The sequence below is a fragment of the Crocodylus siamensis genome, chromosome 3 (assembly GCF_052110815.1).
Source record: "Crocodylus siamensis isolate JL-2025a chromosome 3, ASM5211081v1, whole genome shotgun sequence".
Taxonomy (NCBI): Eukaryota; Metazoa; Chordata; order Crocodylia; family Crocodylidae; genus Crocodylus; species Crocodylus siamensis.
The window spans coordinates 166107621-166131006 of NC_143397.1; the positions used below are offsets into that span (position 1 = coordinate 166107621).

Genomic DNA, 23386 nt, shown 5'->3' on the forward strand with positions numbered 1-23386 from the left:
AGGAACCCCTGTCCAGGTGCTGGCAGCCCTGGAGAGATGAGGGGAATTTCCCCCCTCTCCCTTCCCAGCTGCTGATTGCTTCAGCCACTGCCAGAGGAGGGAGGGAAAATGAGTCCTCCCAGCCAGATGCCTGCCAATGCTTCCCCCCACTGCAGCCCAGGGTCTCCCAGCCCTGGGCAGCCCAGAGAGCTGAGGGCAGTTGTTCCCCTCCTGAACTCCAGAGCTGCTTGCTTTAGCCCCTGCAAGTCTCAGGTGGCCTCAGGGAGTGAAGGGAAATTCTTCTGCTCCCCTGCAACTAGTTTTGCCTCAGACTCACAGCAGCTGATGCAGGACTGGCTGTAGAGGAACAGGAGAATTTCCCTCTGCTCCCTGAAGTTGCCTGGGACTCTCAGGGGCTAAGGCAAGCAGCTCTGGGCTTTGGGAGGGGAATAATTCACCTCAGCTCCCTGGGGCTGCCCTGGGCTGAGGGAGCCTGGGCTGGGGTGAGGTACCCATCCAGGACGACTGCTTCTTCCCTCCTCCTGTGGCAGCTGCTGAAGCAATGAGCAGCTGGGAAGAGGGCAGGGGGAGGGCTGCCAAAGGTCCAAAAGCCCCCAGTATGGGGGCTTTTCTTCCCACCGTGTGCTGTGTAGACTCTGGCTAGAAGGTGGGGGCGGGTGTTCCTCTGCCATTTTGGCCATTTTGAAAGTGCACTGAACTTCTTTTCTGTTACAGGTTTAAATAAGTTTCTATTCACTTACACTGGTTTATGTGTAACTTCTATCCCTAGGCCAAGTCATTCTTAATTTTGGAGGGTTATTGTAGCTGTGGTGGTTTAGGAAATATATGAAAGGCAAAGGGGTTTTTTGGAGATAACTTTTATTGGACAACTGGATAGTTGTGGGAGATGTTAAATCTGGGAAAGCAGCACACATAGCTTGAGCTACGGAGGGGAGATAAATAATGGAGAAGACAACAGCCTGTGTACAACTCCATGTGTAAATGAAAACAAAATCTGCTTGAAGGAATGAAGGAGGGCTGTGAAATAAGAGCAAAGAGTCTTTACCAGGAGTAGCTCCAAAACAAGAGAAGTTGCATTACAGTGGATAACTGATTGTATAGAAGAGCAATACCATCCAAGTGGGAAAGGGACTATTAACTCTTAATTCAGTTTTTTTTTAGCAAAGTCCAAGGTTTGGCAACTTTTTGCCCGTGAAGGCCACAAGTCACTGCCTGACCCCTCCCTCAGAGCGGTAGCTATCCACCCTTACTCTCTTTACTGATCCCTACCCCCACACACCTCTTTTGCAGTGAGGATAAGTACCAAAACATTGGAGCAGCAGGCTGCACAGTAGAGGAGTGCACTGCGAAGAGGATGAGTGGCACAGGTTGCTAGCTTATGACCTTATCAGTGTGGTTCAGGTCTATTTGAATCCAGGAGTCAAAAAATGGAAATTAGGTCCAAAATCTGATCTGGAGCCTGAGTGAATCTGTTAAGCCTGATTAGTGCTCTGTGGTGCACTATTATATGTTATATACACCTGTGGAAGGATGAGGCTGCAAAGATGATATTTTGATTTTGTAGCACTTTTATGCATATTTTGCACAACTGCAGGGCATGAGGCAGTGGAAGTCATGTCCAATGAGAACCTTGCCTGAATAAAAAACAAAAAGGCTTTTACCCCATGTATGTAATGATGAGCAAGAGTCCTGTCAGCGGCAATGTGTTTTTATTGTATCTTGCCATGGATTCCAGTAAAGATGCCAAAAGTACTTTTGAGACTCCAAAACTACTGGAATGTTATAGTCAGTTATAATGATTATAGGTGGATCCCTAGGGAATGTTTCCTATTTAAACTTAACTGCTGTTAATTTTAGATTACAGAAAGGGATGATATTTTTTTTACAAAGAAATACTAAATACACAAAAAAAGATGTCATATATATTTTTAACAGTTCAACACTGAGCAGCTAATCCAGCTCAATTCACCTGTATTCTGTTACTGGAACCCCTTGTCTTCCTTAAGGTTGAATTCAGTTCTAGATATATATCTTTTTTAAAAAAGGAAATTCATGTGGAAACTGTATTTAAAAAGTGTTAACTTCATGCTTGGCAGCCTTACTCTGTACACTTTGAAATAATTAAAATTGTATCCTGTCATTAGTAGTAAAAAGGTGTAATAAGTCAACACAGCAGCTTACACAAACCAGCCATTGTGTCAACTGAATTCAAATCTTAACTCCCTGTTAACTTAATTAACTACATTCAGATACTGCATCCAAACTCATAAAGGTAATATGCCTCAGCCAAAACAATTTAGTCTATACAACGTGATGTATTGTGTACTTTTCATATAATTCCCTCAGCCATTCAGGTACCAGTCAGGAGGATGGTGAGGTGGAAATCCTAAAGGGAGAGTCAGACATGGCACTCTTTAATTAGTACTTAATATTTAAGTACTTTTTAAGAGATCTAGTTAAAAAAAATACTTCATTAAACATTGATTTTTAGTAAAATGTACAATTTTATTTTCCTTAGACTCTTTTCAAGTTAATGCAGCGTTTTTAGAACTGTCAGTTGCAAAGGAAAATAGAATTGTATTTCTATATAACAAGCACGGCATTGGAGAATTTTCTTTACTTCTACCTATATGCCAAATGTTATCAGGGAAGAGAGGGTCACCTTGTAACAAGGGTGGGAAAGGAATTTCACGCCCCTGTCAGTACAGGAAATAATTGTAATGGTGTTTCCTCTAGAAAATACTATCTTCTAGAAATCAGCTATAGATCTCTTAAGTTTGGGCAGCTTTTAAGGCTGATGCCATCTATCCCCAATATTTTTTTTAGGACATTTGCACAACAATAGCTTTGATTGATCAAAATAATGTAAAGCCCTTTAATATTTGTACAATGACTAGTAATCGCTTATATTGTAATTACATAGAAATAAGATACTTCATTACAGTTTTATAAAGTACTTATATTCTTTCATCGTTTGTCATGTTCCAGTATTTTTAGGTCTATTCTCTACTACTTTTATTTTTTTTTTAAAATATGATGCCAAATTAATCCAGGGGAAAATATTTTTAGAACTAACAGATATTACTTTTGTTTTTTCATTCCTACAGTGTGAAGGGAGCAGATGCCGGCAATGGGATCCGAGTGTTTGTTCCAGATATTGGGATGTTCATTGCTAGCTTGACCATTTGGCTTGTCTGCAGAAAAGTTGTTCAGAAACCAGTGACAGAGGATGCAGCCCAATACAACATGCAATTTGAAAATGAAGAAATGGTATTAAATACACACGTTTACGTTACATATACCTTTTTAGCTAGTACTAAATTGGGTGTTTGTCTGAGTTTTGTTTGGAAACCATTTCCTAAGAATTGGTTGTGTTCAAGTGAGCTTGGTTTCACAAAATAAAATGAATTATTTGAAAGAGAAAATTGCACTATGGTAATTCATCTTAATAAAGTGCAAAGAAGAATTAAAATTTTATACTTGGAGACAAACCAAAGATACAAACTTTAGTCCGGCCTGAATTTTTCAAATATTCAGGAGATTTAGGTTGAGATGTCTAGCTCAGCCCATTGTTATGACAAACAAATCTGGATCTGTTTCTTTTCCAGTTTTTATAATTATTTAGATTTGGTAACCTTGGACCCACATATAGATTTGCTGTTCAGTTATTTCAGACCTTTTGTCTGTATTTTGGTAAGCCTGGCATCCAGTAACAGTGTTTGGATGATTACCATGAATGACCTGCCACAAAAAAGCAAAGGAAGGCTTCCAAAAGCTATGCTTCTGGAAAAAGATGTCTAATTGTGTTAATCGTGGGAATATTCTGCTGGACATGTTTTTGTCTTTGCCTTCTTGAAACATATTAGTGGTGGGAACAAGGGAGACATAATGTACATAATTTGATGGACATATAGAAATAAAGAAACCTATTTATTCACAGTAGGAATCAGCCCAGATCACACTGTGATTCCTGATATAAATCTCAACATGACTTTTTTAAAACATGAGTGGTCAAGTCAGCTCAAGTGCCCTGTACCCCATCTTCTACTCTACGTAGGTTTAAGTGGGAATTCTAATATTACCTTACTAAGATGATGCTACTCTTTATATTTAATTGTGAAGGTATTTCTCACAGTAGAATGGTTACAACTCATTTATTTAATGTAAAAGTGCCATTTAGAGATGGGCTACCTGTTGGGAATCAGCCATATATTTTAGTACAACTCTAGAGAGGAGGAGAGTACAAAGGTTTCTCCTATATGTTATCTTTGCTTTTCCTGAATCCTCAGGTTATCCATACCTGGTCCATTTCCTGGTGCAACATAAGCATTACTGTACTTTCCACTTCATTGTCTAGGGTTCTCATGGGCTGTTCTGATGGCTGGGGATTAGTTGAAAGTTACAGCTGCTAGACCCATATTATCCCATTGGCCATGGCCCAAGATCCTGACCAGGCTCCACTGGCTCTTTTGAATCTCCTAGGAGCAGGTAAAACTGGTCTTAAGGTTATATTTTAGCTGGATGGAGCAAAAGAGCTTTTGTAGGGACTAACATCTGGTGCTTAATGGGAGACATTCCAAGCGCTGAGAAGTGTAGCCCAGTGACAATGTTGATAAGTACTTTTGTGTTCAGTCTGTTTCTCTTACAGTAAAGCTGTATTTTATGGAAGCAGGGCTCTGACAGGCTTCTTTAAAGCCATTGATCTTCTGTATAAAAAATGTGTATATCCAAGCATAAAACAAGAGTAATCTGATTATGGAAGCTCGCTAGAACAAAAGGTTCTGTGTCTGAATGGTGATTTTACAAGACTCAGATTTGGTATCCATTTTTTATTTATACTGGAGATGGATCCAAGCCTATGTTCTGGGAATGGAGGAGTTCATATTTGAGCAAGAGTCTGATGGAGAAAACAAGGAAATGAGCTATGGCAGGCAGAGAAGGCTACTGGGTAATTTGCCTGGAATGTAAAGTAAAGCTAATCTAGTAAATATTGATTAAATTGAACAGAATATTCTTTTCAAATGGGATCTTTCATACACTGAGTACCTCAAGACTGTCTGAAATGCAATGAGAGGTGTCAGGATATTATAGAAAGTGGGGAGAGAACTTTTTTACATATAAACCCCATAAACAAACATTTGTATGGCTTCATTTATCCCCATTACATTAAAAACAAATCCAGATTATTGGTTTATAGTTGAATAATCTGTTTGCTCTTAAAATATCATAACATTTATTCATGGAAGTTAATTATTTCATAACCCATGGTTTCAGATATCAGTCGTCTCTCTGTATGTGTCTGCAGATAACATCTTGCAATCATTTGTGCCACACACAGTCTAGATATGTGACATGTTAACACTGGAATCCAACATGGGCAGATGAGCAGTTATCCAAGAGTAGCTGCTGTGGTAGGTGTTGTCACAGTGCCTCCCCAATATGTGGTAGGAAAGCATGTAATAACTTATATGCATTGGGCAAACCATTACCCCTGGATGGGCATGGACACATGATACCTACGCTGGCTTGTTATTTATGTTGTTGTTTGTGTAGAGTAACTCTAAATGGAACTTATGTAAGTTAGCCTGGTGTAGGGCTGTATGTTATGTGTCCACTCGTTTTTCACAACAGTGTAAAGAAAATTTATACCAATGCAAACATGTTGTTTGTCCAAGCCCTTAGAACTCACAGAAGTAGCTAAAAGTTTATTGGAATATAGAAACACGTAGATAGTCTGAGGAGAACATCATGCATAAACTCCATATGTTACAGAACATTTAAGTCTTGGGAAGAGATTCTGGCCTCATGCAGAAATTGTTTTTTCTCCTGAGAGAGTTAGTGCTATCCCAGGAGAAACTGAGTATACAGATGTCCAGGTTTTTTTTTCCCAGAGTAAAAATCACCAGTCCAGGAGAAAAATTATCTGAGAATAACCAGGGTTAAAATACTATAGAACAAATGCCTATACATGTTGTGGCTTTTTTCAGAAGAGAACATAGTTCTCCAATGTTCCGCCCTGACTGTCCCTCCTCCCCACTGGGAGATGGTGTGTCATTCACTGAACTCTGTTGCTTCAGCAGGGAGCAGAACATACTCCCTTCATAATCCCACATTGTGCTGCAGGGAAACTGATCATAGGCAGTCTGGGTCAGCCAAACAGGGCTGCCCTATGTACTGCTGCCATCTGTCACGAGACAGACTAAGCGAGCCTGTAGAGCACACTGAGATGTCTGCATAGGGCCCCCATTCCCGGCTGCAAAGTGTCAGCACTGCAAGCTTTCCACTCTTCAGACTTCAGCATATTAATATCTGTACATGTAGTTCTGTGTATTTTTTTCTAGTAGGAGAACAAACCTCGGAGAATTGTCTCAGATTATTTGAATGTGTGAATACAGCCTTGGTACTGGTCCACTTTATGTGGGTTGTATTCAAGAATTTTGTTTTATGTTTTTATTAAGCATGCTTTTTTTAAAAAGGAAAACTAACAACATTCACTGACTCTTCAACAACTGCTTATTGGTGATTAGCTGGTGTAAATGAGCTAGTATACATTGCTATAGTTCTATTGAAGTCAAAAGAAAATCCAATATGATGAATGTTTATAGTACACCATAAAAATTTTTGGAGGCATCTAACATCTAAAATAATTTGTTTGAAGAGCTCAGATTTAATAGTTTTAATTTAATCAGACCTTTAAAGGACACACTTCATGCCTGAATTATCATCGGTGTATAGCTGATGGCAAAACACCAGATTCTGGTGCCATTCCACATATAAAGAGGTACTTTCTGCTGCTAGTGACACCCCTAAAAACTACTGTAAAATTAAATCAATGGGATGGTTCATGAAAAAAAATACATTGCTCAGATTGGACGTGGTATCAGAATCCAAACAGAAGGAATTAAAGATAGTGAAGGCCAATGAAAATATCTCTGTCCTAATTCCTGACAGGAATCCTAACTCCAAACTTAGGGAAAACTAAGCTGCACGAGAAAGAAAAAAATGTTTTGAAGAGCAGGAGTGAAGGTGGGTGGGCAATAGGAGGCACTCAGTTATTTGTAAGTAATGCTGTTCTAAGAATAAGCAGAGTGTGGTTTTAATTAACAGTGAGTCATGAAGTAGAAAGGTCTGCCAAATACTAGGCAGCTGTCCAACTCATTACCACCCCTCAATGGTTGTGCACTTGGAGCTAACTTGTCTACAGGACTTTTTTATTGGAACGCAGAAAATTTAAAACAGGTGAATGCAGCTGGAGGATGGCTCAGACTGCAAACTCTGAAAGGCACAGTGCCAGTCAAAAGGTGTAAACGGTGAAAAAAGAGGCCAGTTAGCTTCCCAACTGCAGCTGAAAGTACAATGATTGTGATTTGGTGCACATGGTGACTTGATATGCCAAATTGCAGATGCAGTGTACACAGTCTAGTAGGTATTTAGAAAGAAAGCTACTTTTCTTAAGACTTTGGATGAATTGCCCAGTACTGTAAGGGATAGAAGCAAATCTGTTCAAGTTTTCGTAACTTAAACTTTACAAGAGGAGTTGATCTTCATTAAAATATACATTAGTAGTTTTCTCTTCCTGTATTTATCCCTTTGTCCTTTCAATCTTGGTTCTTATCCATACTACCTAGGGTGTTCTTAAGAAGGTGAGCAGAATGCTCTGGTCTACACTTTGTCCAAAAAGCTGCTTCAAAAGTGGACCAGGAGCAGGTTTAAGTGTAGTTTAAGAGCTGTGCTCCTTGGCATGTTCTGGGATGCATAGGAAATGTCCTCCTGGCTCCAAGTTTCATATCATCCAGCATCCTGCTGATGGTAAATAGAACCTAATAGGAAGGGAGAAAGGCTCAGACTCCAGTCGCTATCCGGGCACATCCCCAGCCTGGCCCCAATAGCAGTGGTGTGCAGCCTTCACAACTGCTACAAAGACTATGCTGGGACCATGGTCTGTGCCCCAGGCTAGAATGGGGATGGGGCCTGCTGGCACAGGGTGGGGGGTGGAGCAGAGGCTGTGAGGGAGGGAGGAAGCAGAGGCTAAGTGGGAAGGTGAGAAGCAGAGGTTGAAGGAGAAGGGAAATAGAGGCTGAGGGAAGGAGCATATAGGAGGAAGAAGTGGCAGGGGACAGGCACAAGCAGGGGATATGCTGCTTGTCTTCCCCACACTATCTGCTCCCCCATTGCCTGTCCCTCTGCAGCAGTTGGGGGAATGACTTAAAGATGACCCTCCAATTATTAGATTCTACTCATGAAAAATTATAACAAATATATTAATGTTCCACATATAGAATCTAATTATTGGGGAAAGTTGTCTTAAATTCAGGGTTGTTGTAGATTTGAGTAAATATGGCAGTTTGTCCATTCGTGTTTGAACTGAAGTGTGTTCTCTGCACAGAATTTACCACCTTACCCTTTACCCATCTTAATACCCTGTAAGCTTTCTTGAGTGTAGTTGTCCTTTGAACAGATATCCTTATTGAGCTGACAACAAAAACCTCTCTGATTGCAGGGGGGTAACTCAGCATGTGAATGCATGAAACAGCATCAGTCTGGGCTGCCAACAGCGGTGTCCTTTAGTTTAACTGTTATTTTTCCTCCTTGATGCTTACACTTCTGATGCATTTATGATATCCCCTCTCAGCCTTTGTTGGCTAGCCCTGTAGAGCAGAAAAGACCATTCCAGTTTCTTTGTCATTGACAATGTTTTAGCATCTCAGGCCAACCTTCTTAATTCTACGTCTACCATCTCTTCCCACTTTGCTTTGGTTTTTCTTTATATTCTTGATGGTTTGTTAAAATCAAGATATGAGACTGTATCATCACATTAGCTATAGTGTCCTGTGATAAATTCACATGAATTGGCTCAAGGGCACTATCTTGGGCAGTAAAATAATTGCTGTCCCTTTCTAGTACAATAGCTATTGCCTGTAATAGATTTCTAGCCTCCCTTACTAAATTACTAATGTTCCCTGTCAGCCCTACTTTCCTGTGATCCTATGATCCTAAGTTCTGTTCAGTTAATTTACTGGAACATTTTCCCTTAAAATAGTTGGAAGTGTGTGCAAGTCCTAAAAGTTTACCTGTGAGTCTTTCCTTTCATATGGAGTCACAGTCAACAAGTGGCTGCTTGTCACAAAATGCCTTGCTCTTTTTCCAACAGATCAGTATTTCTCATTGGCAACTTGGACTAAATGTCAAGGTCTTGTTAAGCAGAACAGGAATCATGCAGACTGATAATGGGAAAACACGCTTTGACTACTGTGTTTGACTGCCCCATTCAAATAGAGCTCTAACCAACATGCCATTCAAAATGATTGCTAGGACATAATTGTAGCCTATATTTGTAAAAGAAGAGAGCCCAATCAAAATCTTGCTGCTATTCCACTTCTGATATTTCTATCTTAGCTTCTTCAATGTACTCTTTTGACTTTCCTACAATCCTGAGGAATTCATTAATCAGTCATTTTAATATAATCTCTTTCTTTTAAGACAAAAACTGTTATCTTGTCTACTTTTTTCAGTGGTCTACTCCATGTGGCTGTACACAAATGAACCCTACCTGGTTGCATTTGGCTTAACAAAAAGACTAATCAATCTCCCATTGAAGTCAATAGATATGTTTGTTACACTAAACAATTCGATAATTTAATCTCTCTCCCAGCAATACTTTCTCCGTTAGAGTATTTAAATAAATTATTTAGATATTTTATCTGAAAAATCATCCATAAACACTGGAATCTCTTTTCCTTTCAACCTTTTGGGGTTTTTTAAAATACATAATAGCCTTTTCAAAACTTTGTGTTTTGTAGACTTATGTGGCTTCTTACAAACAAGCTTGAAAGTATGAGTGGTGAAATGTTATCATAGATTAGATCTGGAATAAAAGAAACTGGTTTAAAAAAAGAAAATAAAAGCAAAGAAAACCAGAATGCTCGGGTAACTTTAGAGTCAGTTCCTCTAGTACAGCTAAAACCAAGATTGTGGAAGCAGAAATTTTCTACAAGAACCTTGTTTTGCAATATGCCCAGTCCAGTTACTCAACCAAACCATTCAGATATAAACACTATTTAGATAGAACTTTGTGATATGTCAAATACTGTATGTTGCAGAATTCCCATTTTCTCTACATTATGGTCTCTGGGACACCTGTAGAAATCAAATGTATTCAGTGGGTTTGCTGAGGTGGGTTTGCTGAGGTGTAACTGATTGGAATAGGAATTCTATTGGTGATACAGAAAGGGAGAGAATCCAGTCTACTATGTGCAGAGTTGGTTCCACAGAGCTAAGAGGAAATCAAAATCTCAATAATTTATTTTAGGTAATAAACTCTTCCAGTTTGAGAAGTCTGTTGAATTTTAAATTAGACTTCTTCATTGTCATTTTTCAGAGTATAAACACACTTCTAGCAACTTGCACTGGGAGTCGCACATCAAAAAATGTCAGAGCAAAAATTAGAACATGGAAATTCTAGCTAAATGTGCACAAACTCTCTCATTATATTTTGTCCTTCTTTAAAACCTACAACCCAAGCAATATAAGCACATTCATACAAACATCAATCTGATTGTGTTCTCCCTTTTTATTTCTATGAGCATCATATACAGCTTGATACACAAATACATTGTGATGTAGTGTTTATACAATTTGTGAGTAGTATCAAACCAGTTCTGAATCAGTAAAATCTACCCAAGCTCTACTCTCTAATAAATGCAACACGGTTTCTAAGCTTTGGCTAAATTTGTGTTCTGAGCAGGGAAAGTGGATTCAAATTTATTTTTTCCTTTTCTCACTCTGTGCTTCCTGATTCAGGTTGGGAGGAAATGTCATTGTACTGCAAAACATGGTATTTGGCCAGCACTTATGGTACAACTGGAAGAAGGAAGCACCTGAATTCTCATGAGCGAGCCTTTTCTTGTGAGCTTACCAGTGCATAGTCAGACATTTCTGATAATTACTGTCATACTAGCAAGTCATGCTAGCAAACTTTGGAATGCTAATCATTCTGAATTATGGAAACTTTTGGTACTTACTTCTTTCTAGATAGAACAGTACCAGATAGTAAAGTTCTCACTTCTGTCATCATTGAAATGTTTAAAGGCTTACATTTTTTCCTTTGTAGAGTTTCAAAGTAACTGAATTCATACGTTGCATATTTAAAGACATGATATCCTTAGCTGTAAGCACAAAACCAAGTGTATTCTGATGCAAGAATGGCTTTAAGATCAGACTAAGCCTGCCTGTTAGTAAATACATTTATGAGATTTGAAGATATCTTGGTGCATTAGTGTTTATATTGTACCAGATAAAACATTTAAAAACTAATAAATGTTAATGAAATAGCCACCAAAGTAACTAATGGACCTTCTGGCCCTCATCATAATAGTAGCTGCCACAACTGCCACAAAGGCAATAATGTTTCTTTTTCTGTGCTTTATCTGAGTTTGGCAGTTTTAAAAAGTGTTGTACACTGGAAACTCCTGGGATTTGCACAAAATTATTGAAAAACCTAAACTACATTTAATCTGTTTATAAAAAGTCCTGGGGCCCTACTCCACATAGCAAAGGTCATGGAAACACATTTTTATGATTTCACAAATGCTGTGTACTACATACTCCTTGAAGGGAGAGATTTATTTGATTTAATCAGAGGGATGCTGTAATTGTACAATAAGTAATTTATTATGGAAGTACAAATATTTTTCTAACTATAGCCCATTGAGCATTGGATTGCAGTCTCAGATTGAACCATATGGTGATGAAGGCCTTGCAAAATAATCAATTTGAAATAATACTGTTCTCCAATGAGTATGTATATACATTACAGCCTAATCGTCAAAAAGTGGCCAAGCAACAGATGAAGGATCACCAGGTAGAGATAAAAATCTTTGGACCATTCATGACAACCTCAGCAATCTGAAGTGTTTCATTTGTGTTTAAGAAAAGAGCAATAGAAGCTTCAGAGTTGTCAATTTAGACCATCTCTTGTGTCTTCATTGGGTTAGATAAAGCAGAGGATATGGAAGCAGAGAAGCCAACATTTGTGTTTTTATACTTTATGGAATATAGCGTTTCAAATATTTTAGTTTTGTTTTGAAGATGTAATGGAAAATGCAAATGCTTTTGTAAAGACATAGAAACTGCATACTTGACTTTGCTCTCACACTGCTTTTCTATTCTGTTGGCAATTCTGTAGGCTTGAGCAGAATTGTAAAATATTGCAGGATCAGGCCTTGAATATAGCTCACATCCCTAGAAGTTCTCCATCCTAGTTAGAGAGAGAGGAGGAGTCTGTAAATGCTTGTGCCTGGAAGCGCCCTACATGGAGCCCCTTTGCAGTCATTAGGGTTCTACAGAAATGCAGGGAACACTGAATGGATTCCTTCATGGGATCTAGCCTTCTGTTTCTCTGTTTCTGTTGCTCAATAGAAAATTGTGGGATTGCAGTTTCCAGGGTTGATGTAAAAAGTGCTTGATCTGAAATGCTGTCTTTTTACGGACAAAATAAACAGTCAAGGTCCCAAATCAGAGAAAATTTGTGCGTGTATTTTATAGGAAAATGTTGGGAAATCAGTTTTGCGTTTACTTATTGCCTCAGTTTGGCAAGATTTTCTCCAAGATAAGGATCTCAGTAATACCAGAAGCACACTGTTTTTCTGCATTTCCTGTTCCATATCAATGCTGTCATAATATTTTTATGGGAACAGGACTCAGAATTCTTATCTTGGCACTATGATAAAAGAGGATGTAATCTCATATATAGGACATATTAAACTGTTACAAATCTGCTGAATGATGCAGGGGAATAATTTGACTATTGAGCTTTAAAATGTTTAGGTATATACTAGAAGGTGCCTGGAATCATAGAGATTCCAGAACTATCCAGCCAGCTCTGCCCCTCCACACCCTTCCCAACTCTGTTGCTGTCTCTGGATGAGAGTCTCCAATGTGATGAGGTAATAAGTAAAGCTGACTGCACTCTGTCTTGCATTAGTGGGTGCATCACAAGCAGGTCTAGGGAGGTGACACATTTCGGCTCTATGCGGCATTGGTGGGACCGCAGCTAGAGTACTGCATCCAGTTTTGGGCACTGCACTTCAAGAGAGATGTGAATGACCTGGAAAGGTTTCAGAGGAAGGCTACTCATATGGTTGAGGGCCTTCAGGTAAGATATTATAAAGACAGATTGAGCAACCTGAATCTCTTCAGCCTCCACAAGACAAGGCTGAGAGATGATCTTGTGGCTGTCTACAAACTCATCAGGGGGGTCAGCAGTAAATAGGGGATTCTCTGTTTACCAGGGCATCGCTCGCGGTTACTAGAAACAACGGCCATAAACTGAAGGAGAGTAGATTTAGATTGGACATCAGGAAGAAATTCTTATGGTGAGGATTGCCAAAATATGGAACGGGCTTCCAAGGATTGATGGTGCTTTCCCCTATTTGGAGGTGTTCAGAAGGAGATTAAACAAGCACCTGGCTGGGGTTACTTGACCCCAGTGCTCTTTCCTGCCCAGAGCAGGGGGTTGAACTTGATGATCTAATAGGTCCCTTCTGACCTTAGAAATCTATGAAATCAATGAAACCTATGAGATGAGGGAGAAGGCAGGAAAAGGAGGTTGTTCTGGGGTTTTCTCAGCTCTGCTGGAATGGAGGGACAGATAGATTGGGTCTCTCCCCAGGCTGAGGGGCTCCAGTCCACCCCCCCCCAACTCCAGTGGAGCTGAGAAAACCCCAAAAGGGACCTTCCTTCCCTACCTTCTCCCCCTCCCATCCAGAGACAGCATCTGTGGCTCACTGTGCTGCAGCTGGAGCAGTCAGAAATTAAGTTGAACCACTTAGGAGTGGCATCATTTGAACCGTCAAACAATGAGAGTTAATTTGTCACATAATTGAAGGGCTCTACAGCCATGCTTTTCTGTTTGGGCACAGCTTTGAAGTAATTTTGAAGGGCCAATTGCATGACAAATGTATTTCTGTCCCTGAGTCTTGTTTCAAATCCACTAAAGGAAATAGTGTCAGAGATGGGATTATTCCTGGGGAATTCTTGGCCCCAAGATCTATGTTTAAATAGGTGGACGACATTTCTCTTCAGTAAAAGCAAAACTTGTAAGTACACAAATGAAATCTGTTTCCAAAAGTTTCCATTTGAGCTCCTTGTTTTTATCTTATTGTTGTTTGTGTCAAACTGTCAATTTTGCTAGTAATGCCATTTACTTTTAAATTGTTTGTTTTTTAATTTTTTATTGTAGACAGCTCCCTTAAATAAACAGTGTCTCTATGGGTACAAATAAACAAATTAAATAGCTGGAAAAACTTGCCATAATACAGGTCCTTGCACCCTAGGGACACAGATTTCTAAGCTTGGATTCCTTTAGTGGATGTATTTTGTTTTGTTTTGAGTTTTTTGCTATATTATAAAAGGGTTAATTGTTTAATGATCACATTAAACAAGAGATGTAGAACTATATCTGGTTAGGGAAACTTAGGACTCTACCCAAGAGGACTACTTGGTACAGTTTCTAATACTTGCGACACATTGTTCACTTTCCTGTGGCTTTCCCATCAATATAATGATATAGTAGTGGTGATAATAAAAATATTAGGCATCATTTAGCCAAAGTACATGTTGTTGTCTTGTGGTTAATTATTTAAATAAAGTACCATCAACTAGAGAGCTCTCTAAACATGAGCTCTAGCAAGGCAGCAAATGATAGCATTCATCTCATTGCTGAACACCTTAAAAATCTTGTGGTGCCTACAAAATATGTGCACCACAGCAACTCAGTTGTTGCCTTGCTTTCTAGAGCTATTAAACATGTTTGTTGAAAGTCATGTGAGTACACTGTGGTGATGACAAAGTGGAAATATACTAGTTATGATGCCAATGGACTCAATTTGTAATGGACATGGTTAGTAAAACAGCCGGATATGTCTGAAAAGAAGGGAGGATTTCCCAGATCATCACTATTACATTTAATATATATTTCATTGTATATAGTCTCTCGATAGAACAGACTTTTTCTGTGCAATGTTAATGCGGAACCTGGAGAGAATTTCATTTCCTTAGGGAATCTATGTAAGAAAATTACAATGAAGAAGTTTGTGGTTATATACTCAGAGGGATAACAGTTCAACAGTTTCCAGTGTAATCTTCCCAAGCAAGAGTGTTTAATTTGTTAGTGCCAACTGCTGCAGATAAACATGAGATTTCTATTCTTCCTATTCATATTCTTCTGAAAAGTTCCTATAATATCACACTCATATTCTGCTCCCCCTCCAAAGATACACACTTTTCTTTCTCTCTCAATTGCTAATAAATTGCTTACCTGTCACATAGTCTATCCCTCCATGCAGTTGGCTCAATAAAAGATATCACCCACAGAAATCTTTACCTATCATGTGTCCGTTTTGTTTTCTTCCCTGTTCTTCATTCTTTAATTGAATTTCCCTCATTTTCATTGTTTAATTGCCACTTAACTATTCCAAACTTGCCTTTCCCTCTGCCCTTGACCTTATGTTATTTTATTCTTTCCCCCTCTGTATTTCTCATATTCTCTCCTTTCCATTTATCCTCCAAGGCCCTGTCTCTCTTTCCTTAACTTTCCCTGTATATCTCAGTCTTTTCATCTACCATCACTGAGCTGCTGTCCTAACCACAGCTGTTTTTATTCTGTGTTTACACACCCAAAACACATACATTTTACTCCAGGCTTTCTCTTTGAAGTCCTTTGCAATTGGAAGGATGTATAATTTTAGCATTGTGGAAAGGCATAAGAAAGTAATCTATGTAGATAATGGAAATAACACTGTACTTTAATAGGCATAACAATGGAGGGCAGCAGTTCAGGTGTTTCAAAACGGAAATGGAAATGTGGATTGTCACAGTTGGCTGCCATTGGCATGTTGGGAGACTGTTTTGGTGAAGTTGACCCAAATAATTTGATTTGAATGGTCTAGTGCAAATCTATCCAATTTTTAAATGAGTGGTTTCCTTGGTCAGAACCTGAAAATGTTATGGAGGCTTCTACTGCTTGTGTAGAGATAAATGCACCTGGAAATATTGCCTATCTGCCAGAGAAACCTACAGACGTCAGGGAAATAAAATCACACACAAATATTTCTTAATATCTTTTCTCTAAGAAAAAAGGTGGGAGCTTTCATTATAACTGTCATAACTCTTTCTTTTAATTGTTTTATGATTGTAATGCTATAAAATGATATTGCCAAAGAACTTATATGATAGAGGTACATTGTTTCTTATCACATTGGTCTCTTTTCCATAGGCTGGAAGGGAAAAGTTAGAGCCAGATGATGCATTGATATATGAAGATTTGGATGTTGAAGGCTGTGATGGGGAAGAATTTGAAGAAACCACAAAATTAAAACTACTGCGTAGAATTGCCTCATTGGCCTCTAAACTGAAAGAGTTAATTGGCAAAATTATAACCACCGCTGGAAAAGTTGTTGTGACAATTTTACTTGGTTCAACAGGTTGGTGCTTTTGAAAAGGTCCTCACGAGTCTATCAGATTATGCATTTAACAAATGAATTTTCAACACCTTGGCACCTGGGGGAGTAACAATAGAAATTTTGAAGGAAAAGAAATTGCTACTGATTTTATTTAAATTAACCTTTTGGCAAGCGCAGAAAGATATTGAATTGCTTAATTTTTGTACTAGTTTTGTGAGGCCCTATCATTGAGTATATTACTTTTACAGTCACTGCTGTGACCAACTGATGAAAGGTTACATCCTGTAGACAAATGGGATATGAATAAATAGATTGTGTGGCCTCCTGAAGCCAGAGCTTCAATCACATGACATTAAAATAAAACAAAACAAAAACTCCTTACTGGTGACTCACAAAGAGTGTTGAGCAAGCTCAAATGATAAAGGTGAATGTGTTGATCTAGTACACTTAGATGTCTGTAAGTCCCATGTAACATTTGTCCCAAGTGAAACTTGTTTAAAAAAAAAACCTATATAGAATCAGTATTATGAATAAAATTCCTTTAAGACTGGTTAATTGACAGAGCATGAAAAGTAATTGTAAATGGGAAAACATCATCCCAGCAGTAGGGTCTTTGAGAAATATGTCCTTGAACAAATATATTGTTCAATTTCTTTGTCCCTGATGTAAAAGAAAAAGGAAAGTGTTCCCTGTAAAGTTTATAGATGGCAAAAAACAGGTTAAGTCATAAATGATGGGGACAAGTAGTTACAGAGACAGATGCAGATCACTTGGTAAGGATGACACACATTAAAACAAAATATGTGCTTTAATATAATTTAGGACATGGTCATACATCTGAGGTGAAAAATACAGATCACATTTACAAGCTTGGCACTGTACCTGAAATTCTTTAACACTGAAAATAGCTAAAGGATGGTGAATATGAGATCCAAGTGCCATGCTATAGCCAAGAGGTTGCATGCAGTCCACAGACAGGTAAACAGAGGGGTTCACAAAGGAGAAAGGAGATGGTATTACTTATGTAAATAATGCAACCTGGTATGAGTGATTGGAAATTTTTCAAATCTGTAACACAACAGAAATTCAGTGCACATAAGCTACTTCCAAAATGGCCAAAACCAGTTTAAGAAAAACCTGTATGAATGTAATAATGGACTTAACTAATTTAGATTAAATTAGTTTCTTGAACTTCTGTCCCAGATCCCCTCCAGATTCAAGTTAACTCTCAGTCTCCCAGCATCACAGGATGCTTTATACCTCCCTCTAAAAAAACCTCCTCACAGGGTGGCTGGTCTAGTCTTTGCCCAATCTGCCTGAGCAGGGAGGTGTTCTCTACTCCTCCCTTCCTCCCCCCCAGCCTCTGGCTTGGGCCATTGCAGGCATGTGGCTGCATTTCTGGAATCAAAAGTGAATGTCTGTTCACCTGCTTATTGGTTCAGTCTATGCAGCTTAGACTAACCTGCAAAGCTTGAATTTATTCAGCCTCGGGCTTTTTGACTGTCTGTACTTAGCCCCTAAGCCCTATTACTGTGACTAGTTCTTATGTGTACAGTTCAAAAAATTATGTTCTAAAATTAGAACACAACCAATTAAAGCACAGTCGATAATAATCAGATGTCAGAAAATCATACCTTATAGCAGGGGTGTACAAATCATGGCCTCACAGGCCAGATGAGTGGTTTGGAGCCAGTCCATGGGCCAGATCAGGCCCACAAACCAGCCACCCTCTCTCACCCCATCCCCTAGCACAGGCTGGATCCAGTGCCCATGGCACCTGCTCTGGGACCTAATGCACGTGACAACTGCCGCAGATGTTCTAGGATCCATGCCACATATAGTACCCCGTGTAGCTGATCCAGGATCCCACATGGTGCCCAGTGCAGCACAGGTCCAAGAGTGGCCAGGGCAGTTGCTGCATGCGACGTGGGTTTCAGACCCTGTGCACAGAGCCAGACCTGCTCATGTTGTGTGCAGCCCGTAGGTCTACTCTGAGACCCAGGGACTGCACCAGGGGCTGGATGACACGAATGCAAATCTGAGTTGTGGACTGTATCTTTAACATCCTTCCAGATAATGGGGGACTAAAGACATTCAATCCATTTAGATGGATAAAGGAAAAAAAAAAAGAGTTAACTTGATTGCAACTTAAAAGAACCAATGATTGTAGAACATAATGCAATGGTTGGAAGCAAAAATTAGACAAATTAAATTAGAAATAGGGTGCAGATTTCTAAAAGTAATGGTTGCAAAAGTTTATCTAACAATATCATAGGGATGCGATCCTTAAATTGTTTTAATGACTTTACTAGCTTTAGGGCTAGTAAATTATTTCTTACACCATTATTTTACAAGTGCCCTTGATTTTTGTTCTTCCAGGTATGATGTTGCCATCTTTGACCTCAGCTGTGTATTTCTTTGTGTTTTTGGGACTGTGTACATGGTGGTCCTGTTGCCAAGTATTTGATCCGCTGATATTCAGCTGTCTGTGTGTATTAATGGCTATATTCAGTGCGGGGCACTTGATTGGACTTTATCTGTACCAGTTACAGTTCTTTCAGGAAGTTGTACCACCAGGTGATTTCTATGCAAGGTAAGTGCAATGTCTACTTCATTTAATTAAACACAAACAGTGCACTTTTCTATTGATACATGTTGCAGTTGTTCTTCCACATCATAACCAACATGATTTTTTAAGATGATAATACCAGAAAAATCTTTGTTCATCCTTCAAAAGTCAAAACACGATATATATATTGGATAGGCCCTAGGGAGTAATGCTTGGACCGTGGTGCAAACTCTGTGTATGTGAAAGATAAGCCAGGTATCTGAGGGAATGACAATGTGTACACAGTCACTTCCTCACCCCTCACAAAAAATAAAAATCCTGACATGAACCTCTCTTGAATGGCAAAGAATGTATGTGCGTTGCTGCCATTATGGTTTTTTTTTACTTTGAACTAGAAGGCTGCTCTGGCAACTACCCAGGAGTTTATGGATATTGACTACTTTGCATGATATTAGACAAATGCAAGTGCCCTTACTTTTGGAGATATACAAAGATGTACAGACCACTTGGATCAAGAAACAATATGCTTGGATCTACAGATACTTGTGTGATAAATATCTATAGGAAGTACTTTGAGCTACCCTTTCAAATATGCAAGGGGATTAAAAAAAATAAGAGATGAACTCACAGAGTCATCTAGTTGGTCACTAGTTGTATTATCAAAATTACTATGTCAGATTGCTTTTATGATAAAAATATTTAGTTCCCCTACCGTTTATTAAGTTAAAGGCCTTCAATTCAATTTTTTAGCCGTTTGTAATGTATGTAAGTGAAAGTACATTGGATATTTCAGAATAAATAAAGTTTTTCTGTTTTAACTTGAGTGAACACTCCTTTATATGTTGTGTTACGGTAGTTAGTACATTCATTCTGTTTCTGGCATTAAATCTTTGATGTTTATTTACTATAGATTAATAGTTGTTTCGTAATGTTGGAGCTGCTGACCTTAGGAGGAGGATTTAAGTAGACATATTGTACAAGAAATATAAATCTTCACAAGTAAATCAGAAAAGAGATTCTTACAGTTAGGTTCCTTTTGCCATCTAGAGGCCAGTGTAGGAAATTGTGAATTTTCATAACCTAGGCAGAAGGCACAGCTATGTGGCACCTTAGGCTGCCTATACTGTACACATACTTGGGGCAGGGGGAGATTGTGTTTTAATTCAAGTGGTTTCCAGACAGTCACTCTTAATTAAAATGGCTCACTGTTATGTGTATTAAGCCCCTGTGTGTTTCAAAATGGCCATGGGATGCTTTATCTAAAGCTCATTCAATGAGGCTTGGATAAAGTGCCTCCACAGCCATTTTGGAGGGGAGTTTAATACACCTGACAGTGAGGCAACGTTGGAGCATTCTAGTTAGAACATGGAGCAAACTTGATTAATCAAGTCTGCCCCAATGAATTCTAGTTAGAACATGAATGAGTACGTCTATAGGCACCCTTATAGACCAACTAGTTTAGGGAGACATGACCATGATGCCTTCTGCTGAACTTAAGACTAACACTGCTAATTACCTCTCTCAAGACATAGAGAAAGGAAAGTAGTCTCAAGCAGACCGAAACGTTCTGTTCCTTCTTTTTTTTAATTAATTAGGAGGGGGAAAATAGCTGTAATGGACTTCGAAATTCCCTTTAAATAAGTATGGACCACGATTTGGCCTCAGGAATAACCTCCTGCAGCAACAAATTCTAACTCTGGGTAACATTATTCTCTAGTCCAAAATGTCTACAATTGTATTTTATAGTCTAAACAAGAAAAGTACTCTTGAAATTCATATATTTGTAAACAGTCTGTTCTTTTCATATGCATCTAATCCAAACAGAAGCACTGAAGAAAAATTGCAGTTAGTTGTGATATAGGCTGGCACTAGATGTTTTTGTAACTAATATGACTTTACTTTCTTCCCAATAGAATTTTACTTATAAAATAAATTCTATAAGATTCTTCACAATGCAATACTTGAATAGCTAAATATTGTGTGTATTGCATGGAATAATTTGGGATATTTTTGTTCATATTTCTCATTTTTTAGGGTATCCATACAAATTAAAAGTACCAAAAATAACTACCCACCTCTTTGTTCAAGTTTTAGAATAAGAATATACAGGAGTAAAATATCCTAGTAAAGAGTCAAAGCAGTTTTACAATTTGGGCAAAAATTTTGAGACTTGGGCTTTAGAACCTTGTCTGATCTTATACAGTTTTGTTGACAAAAATCGTAATTTGTTATATATTGAGGGCTATTAATATAAGTGATGTTATATGCCAGAGAGAGAATACGTGACATAATTTGAAGGAGCTTATGTCCTAAATCAGGGCTGGAAGAGAAGCTTGGGGGCTCTGGCTGCTGCTGCAGCCACAGCAGGAGGGGGAACGGTAGCTGGGTGGGTGTCCAAGGGCTGCACTCCTTGTGGGCTGCCATTCTTAATTACACAGTCATACATAAGAGATCACAAGCAAATAGAAGAGGGTTTCATTTCAAAGTTGTGTTTGTATTTATTTCACTTTTTAATCAGAGTTCTTTATTTGGTAGATTGACATTGTCAGTTGGGCTGCTGAGAAAAAATGTTTTTAGGAGAGGTCTGAATCAAGAGAGGTAGTGGCTGTCTTCCATGGTTGTAGAAGAGGAGGTGCAGAACTGTGGGTGGGAGGAGACACAAATATGGCATTAAAGAAGGCAGCCTAGGTATTGTATAAGCTGTGGATAAGGGAGTGGAAGGAAATTTTACAGATGAATTGGAATAGTGCAGGAACCATATTGGAGCATTTCCCATCCTACCAGAAATGTATTGCATTGATAATATGCCCACTGTCCTCTATTCTTGCAGCCAGAGCAGTGGGGAGTGGTGGCCCAGTAGGCATCTGGAGGCCACAGTTTAACCCCTCACGGTCTGCCAGTTGGAAAGCCCTGAGTTGGAATATGTCTCCTCACAAATTAATTTCCTAGGTTTTTGAGTTTTTTCCTTTAAAAATAAGTTTTAAAATCATGCAGAACATTTTCTGAGACCATATACCTGCAGGTCCTGATTCTGCATAAAAGACCCATTAAACTCTGTCATGAAATCTGTTTGTGCATTCAATATAAAGGCCATCTCTGAATGGAAAGGTCTTTAGCCATCATTTTATTTTTATTTCTAAATGTATAATATCATCCTAACTGAAAGCCCTTTTCAATGTCACAGACTTGTTGATTCATGTTGCATAAAACCTATACCTGCACTTTTCCCCACTTCAGTCCTCCTCTTGCCTGTGAAAGTAAGCCTGGACACCTAGGTCTCTACATTTTTTCTTCTACAGGGCATTTTTTGGTCAAGCAAGTCTCAAAACCACCACATAAATACTGGTTAGCTTTCTAGTCTGCATGCATAGCTCTAGACTTTTGGATGGCCATGTACATACCAGATTGTTCCTCTGCTCTGGTTACAAAAAGAGAAAGACCCCTCACCTTTCCCCTCAAATAACTCTGTGACTAGAGTACTCTTGACCCTTGGCAAGATATGAAAAGTAATTTTGTGGGAGATACATGAGGCCATGAGAGAGGGAGAAAGCCAGAGGGTATATGGCCCAGTGATGTGGCTGCTGGTCTGGAAGGGAGGGTCTCTGGTTTCCAGACCTGGCCCTTGTCCCCATTTAGTGCAGAAGCTTTTCCCTTTGCACTGTCTCCATTCATATTTTCCAATGGCTATGTTAGAGGCTCAGCTTAAAATGGAGCCCTGGAGAAGGGCAGGAACAAGAGGCCTAACTTTTGCTGTGGTGGTTTGAGTGCCATGCTGGAAAGTGAAAGACACACAGTGACCATCCTTAGTCTAAGTTCAGTAGTCATGGGTTTTGGCCAACTCCATTTTTAGGCATCTAAAGCTTCTACGCATCCACAAAGGACATGCTTATTGGTCTTAGCCACTGTTGCCTATGCTAATTCAATAACAGAATTGTCTGTATAGCATGCCAGTCTGCACATACATGGGTTTTTTGAGACCTACACAGCCAAAAAAATGCCAGGTAGATGACCAAATCTGGATGCTTATGTGTCCTGAAGAGTGGAATGCTACCATGACTAATTACCGAACTGTTCTGTAGACCATACATGGAGTGGATCTCCTGTCTAGAAGTCTCTTTTTTTCCAGTATAGTGGGAATATTTCTCTTGCCTGTGAGCCATTTCTGGCTTTAAGCATTAAGTTTTACCCTGTCTGAGAGCAACAGAATGTCTTTCATATTACACTAATTTTTCAACAGATTCATGTTAACAATGTAATGTAACAGAATTCAAGACACTGCTAAAATTATTTAGATCTAATTGCTTCTGTAACTTCCTCAAAGTATTACATCTTTTTTTCTAAAGGGATGGCTGTTTTG

The 23386-nt window shown here is 38.9% G+C and overlaps 1 protein-coding gene across 3 annotated transcripts in view; it reads left to right on the forward strand.

Annotated features, from left to right (window-relative positions):
• The window catches only part of PIEZO2 (piezo type mechanosensitive ion channel component 2), a 503985-nt gene that overhangs the window by 281433 nt on the left and 199166 nt on the right, over nt 1-23386 (forward strand). For all 3 annotated transcript variants that reach the window (XM_090039669.1, XM_090039670.1, XM_090039671.1), the window contains exons 5-7: nt 3108-3270; nt 16274-16481; nt 18840-19053. In XM_090039669.1, coding sequence (XP_089895795.1) covers nt 3108-3270; nt 16274-16481; nt 18840-19053 — 585 coding nt within the window. The remainder of the gene's footprint in view (nt 1-3107; nt 3271-16273; nt 16482-18839; nt 19054-23386) is intronic.